The sequence below is a fragment of the Phalacrocorax aristotelis genome, chromosome 2, assembly GCF_949628215.1.
Source record: "Phalacrocorax aristotelis chromosome 2, bGulAri2.1, whole genome shotgun sequence".
Taxonomy (NCBI): Eukaryota; Metazoa; Chordata; class Aves; order Suliformes; family Phalacrocoracidae; genus Phalacrocorax; species Phalacrocorax aristotelis.
Window position 1 is genome coordinate 55,127,880 of NC_134277.1, and position 9,240 is coordinate 55,137,119.

At 40.8% G+C, this 9,240-nt stretch overlaps 1 protein-coding gene across 1 annotated transcript; it reads left to right on the forward strand.

The window, feature by feature from the left end:
• Positions 1–5,333: 5,333 nt before the first annotated feature.
• NEUROD6 (neuronal differentiation 6) lies at positions 5,334–8,719 on the forward strand. The gene is made up of 2 exons (XM_075086138.1): positions 5,334–5,401; positions 6,803–8,719. The coding sequence occupies exon 2, from the start codon at positions 6,824–6,826 to the stop codon at positions 7,835–7,837; it is 1,014 nt and encodes a 337-aa protein (XP_074942239.1). The 5' UTR covers positions 5,334–5,401; positions 6,803–6,823; the 3' UTR covers positions 7,838–8,719.
• The last annotated feature ends 521 nt before the right edge of the window (positions 8,720–9,240 follow it).

Below are 9,240 nucleotides of genomic sequence, written 5' to 3' on the forward strand. Positions count from 1 at the left end.
CTGTTTGTGGAAGGGGAAGCTGTGCAGGTCTCTTCTGGGGTCATGCGCACCCACACTACCTCTTCTAGAAGGGAATGGCTGCCAGGTCCATCCCAAGGAGCACACTTTGATGGGGACAGAGACGTTCTCAGAATAGGAAGACAGAGGAAGCATGCCTGTGAGTTCATTCTAGGCGCTGGCAGGAAAAAGGAAAAAAAAAAGCAACAACACTAACTAGCTGTTTGACAGAGATTGCCTTTAAAGAGTAGACGCCGATCAGCAGCATCAGGGTGGGTGCTACAGCCAAAGGTCCCTGCTGCAGCCTCTAAAGGCTGCCAAACTTACTGATCTCAAAGCATCCCCAATGTATGGTAGCAGAGAGTGTGACAACCCCAGTAATCAAGTCCGAATGAAAAAAAACCCGATTTCTCAGATGTACCATAAGGTTGCTTCACACCACAAAGCAATATAATGATCTTAGCCCCCTGCAGTTTCAAGAAGTGACACAGCTACGTGACTAGTCTGACTAGAGCATTTTTACCCAGGGAGAGAAGTACCTTAAATCCCACATTCCTGCAGGGTACATATCACCTTCTAATCTGGTAATAAAACTTCCAGGGTACACTGTGCCATTACTTTTCTAGTTAGAACATATTTAATTTATTTTTTAAAAAAATTATTTTCCATCGTAAGATTATTTGGTCCCACCCTCTCTCAACTGATTTACATTAGTGTAAGCCAGGAGTAGCTCAAAATTAATAGGATTATGCCAAATGTATGTCATAACTAAATCAGACCCTTTCTAGTCATGTGTTTCAGAAATCTTAGAGCAATTTCTGATCACAAACACGGTTTTTTGTTAATCATAAATTAGTATTAGAAACCATTTTCAGATTCTAAATTCATGTTTTACTCAAGCAACTCCCATTAAAATAGAGTAACCAACCCCTCTGCAGTTCTTTCATATTTTTCCCTAACAGCCTATTCAAAACATAAAACTAAGGATGTCTGATTAGAGCAAGAAGTACATCCTCATTACAGGAGACTTAGAAAGTGCAAAGCACATTTATAATATTTTTCAGCATCAGAAGATGGGTTAAAAATCACGCTTTCAGACTGAACCGAATCCTCTTGAGCTAACGTGGGTTATTTCTCTGAAGCCGGCGGTCCTTATTAGTGTCTTCTTTAATCTCTCCTGGGAGAAGGACATATATCCCTGAACATCATCTTAGCACTGGTGGGAGAGGGCTTAGCCAACTTGATAGGAATGGCAGGTTCCCTTCACAAAAGAGTCCATAGTCTACAGCAGCGTACTGGGATGCAGAGAGGCAGAAAAGGGCTGAGTCACCCCTGGACCGGGACGCACACCACTTCAGTCCCATGGCGTGCTAGTTGCACACAGGCTAGGCAGCTGGCATGCAACATGCATATTGCACATTGGTCTGGTCACTCCCCGGCAGCTCCTTCTGTAAGGACACAGTCCAATCTTCACCAGAGGGTCCTGCCCAAGACACCACCCTTTCTTGCCCTACTTTTGTAAAAATAAACCAAACCAACAAAAAATAAAACCACACCAAACACCCCCCACAAAAATCCCAAACAGCTATTCCCATCTCCCTCCTGAGCTCTGAACTCAGCAGGAGACTGGAGCCAGAGGCCCCCGTTTTTCATGCTGTTACCCAGGTATTTGCCCCTCATGGTCTGGCTTATGTAATTTAAGGTGCACTAGACATACATTTTCCCCCAGTCTTGCTCCCAAGGCAGCAGAGGTGCCTGCCGAGGGAAGCTGAGTCCAACCCCACTGCAGGCATACAGTCAGGTTCTGGCATAGACACCAAACACCAGAGCCTGCCCTGAGGCAAGAGGGTTTGGAGTGGGTATTTATGGTCCTCCCCAGGTGTTTGAACTGTGCAAGTGGGTGCTGTGTCAGGAAGGCAAACTTGCACCAGGTCATCAGTGAGGTAGTTTGGCACCTCAGGGTTGTCACTGTGACTTACACGTGCATGGAGCAAAGTTGCTGTAACATTTAGTGCCTATATTAGAAAGATGAGGAAACAAAGAAAAGAAAAATATCTAGCTAACCCCCCCTTCTGAACAGTCCCCCACTGCCTACGAGGTCCCATTGCTACCAGTGAACGACCCAGACTACCCCACACCAAACTGGTCCTGAGCAAACATCATTAGAGTTCCTTAATTCTGAAGCAGTTCTGTTTCAGCGGAACTGGGAGATATGGGCCAGTGGGGAGAGGGTGATGAAAAAAATTTAAAGAAAAAGAAAAAAGAGAAAAAAGAAAAAAGAGAAAAAAGAAAAGAATAGAAACATTCCCTGGGGATCCAATAGTAGCATATTGAATTTACCAGAAGGACTCCTATTGATTGCAGTGCAGTTTGGGTCAGTCCCCCTGATGCACCGTGGAGGTTCTACAGTTCTTTGAACTCAATATTATTTCAGTGAATCTATTAATGTTTGGCTGTGTTAAAAGTATTATAATAATATTGCATTTGAAATAGTCACTTGTAATTCAAAACTATACAGCCTGGGCACAGGGAAAAAAATTGTGGTATGTGTTCAGTAACATATTTAGTGCTGTGCAGCCATTCTATAGAGTGCATTTAACTGTGTTTTGTGTATTATTCTTAACATGCATTCACAGTAGACAGCAAAGCAGCAGTTACGGGGTATGCTGTGAATGCATATTAACAGCAGTACACATTTGCATATCATGGATCCATAATACAAAATGCGTAGTAAAACCCTTATGAAAAGTTATTATGCATGCACAGTAGAGGCTTTTTAAACCTTGATATCTCAGCTATTTTGTTTCTCCGCTATTTATTTGAAAATATTAAAAAGGTCAAATGATGGATTAAGAATCTGCAAAAATGTAATGTTATTACTACAGAGGGAATCCTTCAACACAAACTAATTCATTTATTTTGTTTTTAGTAGCAGTATAAAAGCCACTCAAAGATGCATTTTACAATAACATTTGAGTAGTTTAAAAAAAACCCACCTACTTCAACAATAAAAAAGGACGGAGAAAATATTTTTATAAAAGTGTATTTGGAGGCTGGGTGATATAACTGGAAATTTTGATGGTCCTTTCTTTAACACAGAGCACCTACAATGTCAACCTTTCCTTCAGTTTCTTGTAGTATTTTTAGTATGCATTGAAACAGGGTTTGTTCCTCAGGACTTTGCATATTTAGATTATTGTGTATTGTATAACACTCTGAATATGCAAAATCCTTGAAAAGGTTGACAACCCTTAGGACCTTCCACAATACAAATCTTAATACATAAATTCCTATTGAGAATAATGGGATTCTACCCTTTCCTCTGTTACACAGACTGTAATATTTGGGATAAAATGAAATGAATGTTATGAATACTACAGCTCTTACTCCTTTTGAACAGTTGCCACTTAAGTTTTAACATCTTTGTCACTTCAGATACATTTGCCTTAAAAAATAAAAAATAAGAAAGAAAAAGAGGCCTGAGTTCTGTAAGGAATTAATGACTTGATATGTCTCACCTCAGTTAAAAAAAATATAAATTTTGGGGTAAGGGCTTTTTTTTTTTTTTTAAATGAAAGGCTCTAAAATCACATAGATGTAAAATATACACATAGATGTACATAACATGCTGTCTCCACACACATATGTTGTTCTGCTGCTGCCTTATTTTTTTGTTCCCCTCGCTAATCAAAAAATGCCCAAACAGATTTAAATGAAACTTTGTGAAAACAAAATAATTGGATCGGGGCTGAGAACATTAATGCCAAGCTTGGGCCCAATGTGAATTAAAGCAGATGAGTTATAAACCCTTCAAAAACAGGATTTATAATGGAAACGCTGACACAGACCCATAACAATAGCAGCTCTGCCAGGGATAATTTTAATACTAAAAGCATACTCAGTCGCTCACTTTTTAAAAATAGAGATTACTTAGTAAAAAGCAGCGATACACGATAATAATGAAAGCAAACTTTTTTAAAAAAAATGTTTCTAAGATGACATGTCATTCCCCCTGTAACTCTCTTGATATTGCTTATATGTGACATGCCACTCCTTAAACAAAAAACCCAAACAAACCCCAAACACACCAAGGTGGAGTTTGCCATAAGCTCCATGGCAAGGCTGAGCCGAGAGACTTTGTCGGCTTCATTTAACAGTTTCTTGCCTGTGGAAAGAGACAAAAGGGTTAAGGGAGGAAGAGCAGGGAGTACAAGAGAGCTGACGGGAGAAACAAGGGCATGAAGAAAGAAGCAGCCAGGGAGGCAAATGGAAGAGCAGGGGGAAGATTTTAGGAGAAAGAATGTGTTTCCAAAGGAAGGAACTCAGTTTTTAAAAGAGATTTTGAGGAAGTGTTTGCAAAAAGGCCAGGCAGGCGGAGAAAAATTGGCAGGGGGGGGAAGCCCTCCGAGCACCCCGAGTTCCGCCTGCGAGCGAGTCGCCCCACCGGGAGCAGTTGCGCCCCGGTCGCATCGCATCGCACGGGGGGCAGGATGGGGATGAGCAAGCACACCTCTCTGGGGCTGCACGGCAAGCCACACGTTTAAGAAAAAGGCATCATGTGTTAAAGCTTCCTGTTGTACGTCCAGTTTCCCACAAATGCCTCTTTTCTTTTGGGAATGTCAAAACCCACCAAGGGACATGAGGGGAGGATTTCTTAGAGCCGGCAGGAGGTTTGCTCCTGTTATCCTGCGCTCTGGGGCAACACACGGCACTCAAGAAAACCGCACACCCCAAAAATTGCTCCCAGCAGCATCACACAAAAACTACTTTTTGTGACCGTGCTATGTGTCATAGCACCAGTGTTACTTGCCCGTTCCTGCCTTCCTTTCCTTGTTTTTGTTTTTGGTTGTTTTTTTTTTTTTTTTCCTGGGTACCAGGTGCACCGGAGGGACTCAGATCAATACAAGAAAGCACTTTCCGTATAAACAATACCGTATTAACAACCACAGGGCAGCCGTACCTGTAGGCAGGGATAGCACCAAATGTTGGCACGTCTATCCATGCAGCTAGACTGCTAAAAAGAAGCAGCTCCAGTGGAAATGCACCTACTGTATGTGAAATGCTGGTGCAGATTTTTTTCGTTCTTTTTTTTTTTTTTTCTATCAGTCTAACCTTCTGTGTTGATACATGAATGCTGGTACCCACTTAGAGGGATGCCAGATGATCAGTGCAGAATGAAGGTCCCAGGAGAAAGGCTCACGTGGTTTTCTCTGCCCCGTGACGTCACTAGCAGATGGCATGGGTACCAGCTCTGGCAGTTGGCATCAATGTCACTTTTTAGAGATCAATGAGATAGTGCAGATATACACAGATCTAGACTCCAGGAGACGATGCGACATTCAGACTGAAAAGATTTGGAAGGCAAAAAATGAAAACTGATTGTTGAATGAAATAAAAAGCTAAGGTAATACAAATAAAGATATATTTCAGTTGGTGCTGGGTGTGCATGCAAGTGTTTAAAGATACAGTATCATTGTCTTGTATTTTATGTATGCTATTTACTGTCTAATAACTCCTCCTAACATTTTATTCTTCTGATGCAATTGCATACTTTCACTGGTGTTATGTAATATTGCAAGTGTGTAGACAATACTGATAGAGTTAGTCTTTGACTGGGGTTTTTGTTTAGTTTTGTTCTATTAAAAAAAGTCCCTGCATTTGTTTTGTTTGTCTCTTTGAGGACCGCAGGGTCCAAGCTTTTGCTGCTCCCAAACTGCAAACAAAAGCAAAATAATTAGGAAAAGGAAATTATTTTCCCATTCCAGGCTGGATTCTGAGCACACGTGCCGGACTGCAGTCAGAATCTACAGACCGCTCCTGTCAGCTACGAGCTGGAGGGAGACGTCTGAGCCTCGCAGAACATAAACACTGCTATAGCGTGCATGGAATTTTTCACCTCCCCACCAGCACAATTGATGGGGGAGAAAAAAAAAGGAGGAAAGAAAAAGAGAAAAAGCAAATAAGTTGATTCTAACTAAATAGATAATATCAGTTAGATTTTTTGCTGGGAAAAAGGAAAAAAAAAGGTAGGGGGATTTTATTTCCTAACTAATCTGAATACGTTCAGGGTTAGATCGTTCTAATTTTTGCCTTAATATGAAATAAATAATACGTCATTTTCATACAGATCATTAGTAAAAAATATTCTTCGTTTTTAATTATGTTACTAGCTGAGTGATATGGGGGGGTATGTTCCATTAATTTTTTTCCTCACCCACTCTAACTTACTAGAGTTTAATATCTTGATTCATAAGGGAAGAAACGTGGAGGGGAAAAAAAACCCAACTTTGAAACAGAAGTCAAGAAGTGATTTTAAAATATTTAATCATCAGTTAATAGAGATATGGCACTTTTCAATTTTAAGACTGCTCTCGCTCTCCCTTTTTTCACCCAGGGGAATTTGGATTAATGAAATTTCTGTATTGCTTTATCATGTTTTGCATTTCTTTGAATTCCACGGTGGTGAGGGTTCAAAGGGCTTGCTTAAAAATAAGATAAATGAGCAGGGAGCTAATTGTACATTTTAAATATTGATTTACTCTATACTTAGCTGTGAGAAATGTGGCTTTTTAGTTACAAGATCTTGACTGTTTTGAGTGATTTTTAAATTCTGGACAGCTTTTATTCTTTAAAAAATAAGCATTTGCAACTGGCATTTTATGAAAAAACATAGATTGTGCATTTATATATACACACACTCGTACCACAGAGCGTGCACGCAGATGCACGAAAGGTGCATGAGGATATGTAAGTTGGCAAACTTTAAAAATGGAAATATTTAAATATTGTGCTGGCATTCTTTCAGGTAACTTAAGATTATAGAACCATGTTAACACTACCGTTTGATGAGTCTGTTGTAATGCCAGAATCCCAGATGTGCAGAAAGTTTTCCAGAGAAAGTGATGACCAAAAGCAAATGAAGAACCCAGAAAGCTTTTCAAAGCAGATCGTGCTCAGAGGAAAGAATATTAAAAGGTCTCCTGGAGAAGACACAGAAAAAGAGGAGGAGGAGGAAGAGAGAGAAGAGGAGGATGAGAATGGCTTGCCTAGGCGACGGGGCCTTCGGAAAAAAAAGACAAGCAAGATAAGGATGGAAAGGATCAAATTCAGGCGACAAGAAGCCAACGCTAGAGAGAGGAACAGGATGCACGGCCTTAACGACGCCCTGGACAATTTAAGGAAAGTGGTCCCTTGTTATTCTAAAACACAAAAACTGTCCAAAATAGAAACTTTAAGACTAGCCAAGAACTACATTTGGGCTCTTTCTGAAATCCTGCGAATTGGCAAGAGACCCGACCTGCTCACCTTCGTCCAAAACTTGTGCAAGGGTCTGTCCCAGCCAACTACAAACTTGGTGGCGGGATGCCTGCAGCTGAACGCAAGAAGTTTCCTGATGGGCCAGGCGGGTGAAGGCGCCCATCACACCCGCTCGCCCTACTCCACCTTCTACCCCCCCTACCACAGCCCCGAGCTCGGCACCCCCCCGGGGCACGGGACTCTTGACAACTCCAAGTCCATGAAACCCTACAATTACTGCAGCGCTTATGAGTCCTTCTATGAAAGCACTTCCCCTGAGTGTGCCAGCCCACAGTTTGAAGGTCCCTTAAGTCCTCCCCCAATTAACTATAATGGGATATTTTCCCTGAAGCAAGAAGAAAGCTTGGACTATGGCAAAAATTACAATTACGGCATGCATTACTGTGCAGTGCCACCCAGGGGTCCCCTTGGGCAGAGCTCTATGTTCAGGTTGCCTACAGAGAGCCACTTCCCTTACGACTTACATCTGCGCAGCCAGTCTCTCACCATGCAAGATGAATTAAATGCAGTTTTTCATAATTAATGAGGAAAATGAAAATAAACAGTGGTCATTCACCTCCCCATCTAATTAAGAGCAAGCAGATGCTTGGGCACTGCGTAATTGGCACAACTCTATTTAACGTGTTTACTAGTTCCTAAAGTGTGTTTCAACTATTGTGGGGATTTTCTATGTATTAATAAACCCTTTTTCCGATAAGTATTTTTCCTTTCATTTTTTTGTCTGTAAACACTGTGAGATTCTGTTTCCTCCCAGAGGTACCCCCCCTTTTTTTTTCCTTTTTATTTCCCTATTTGCTTGATTTGTTGAGCAGTGTGTCTGAACAATATCGCTGAAATAAAATCATACACACTGTGTAAAGTCAATGTCTATTTTGATTGTACAGTAATTATACAAATGCATGTTATTGAAATCAGATTAATTAAAATAATGTATTTATAATTGGTAGAAAATATATATTATGTATTTGAGGAGAACTGGATTAAAAATATTCAGAACTTTAAAGAAATTATCTCAGACCTGAGATGGGCTTGCAATATGCAGAGGTGAGAGTGCAGCAATATTGAAAGCTATGCAAAAAAAAAACCAACAAAAAAAGGCAAACAAAAACAAAACACTTTTTTTGGTTGTCGTTTTTGGGTAAGCTAAGGAAAACCAGTGATTGTCACTGAGATTATTCAGTCTGACCTTTAGAGTGTTGCTGGCAGGGGGCACATGCTAATATTTTAGAAGATGTTGTTGAAAATTTGCCTCAGTTATTTTGACCATATATAATCAGCACTTTTTTTGTATTATTCTGACTTCAGATGTAAAGGTTTGTTATAACAATGTATAACTGTGGTTTCTCACTACGTACTTTAAATGCAATTAAACATAGATGTTTCCACTTTTAAAATACATCTATTAGCTGTGATACTGTATTTTGCCTGATACTTATTATTTCACAGTATACAGCTGCCTTTGGTCTTGCCTACACAGCTTTCTTCCCTGCACCCCTGTAGCACTTGAGGCTGGGGATGGAAATCATGAATTATCAGGGTGAACCTCGCGCTATTTTCAGAAGGATGTGTTAGCGAAATAGCAAAAGCACACCTAAAATATCACAGAAACAGCTGCATGCTAAATGAAACACAGGTTAGAGGAAGAAGATAACTTCATAGCTCAACAAAACGTCGAATTTCATACAGGAAAGGGCCCTGAGCAGTCACGCAGACCACTAGCTGTCTCTCCAGCTCTGGCTTGTGGAGGGTGCAGGAGCGCGGGAAGCATGAAAACTGCAGAGCGAAGGACTCCCTGAACATTGCTAAACTTAGTCTTGGCTAATAAAGAACACCAGTAAACTATGCATGTGTCTGCAACCCACATTAGTTCAGCAGCAGGGATCTTCAGGGCCCCTTGCACCTTAACACAGTTGAGCTCAGCTGAGC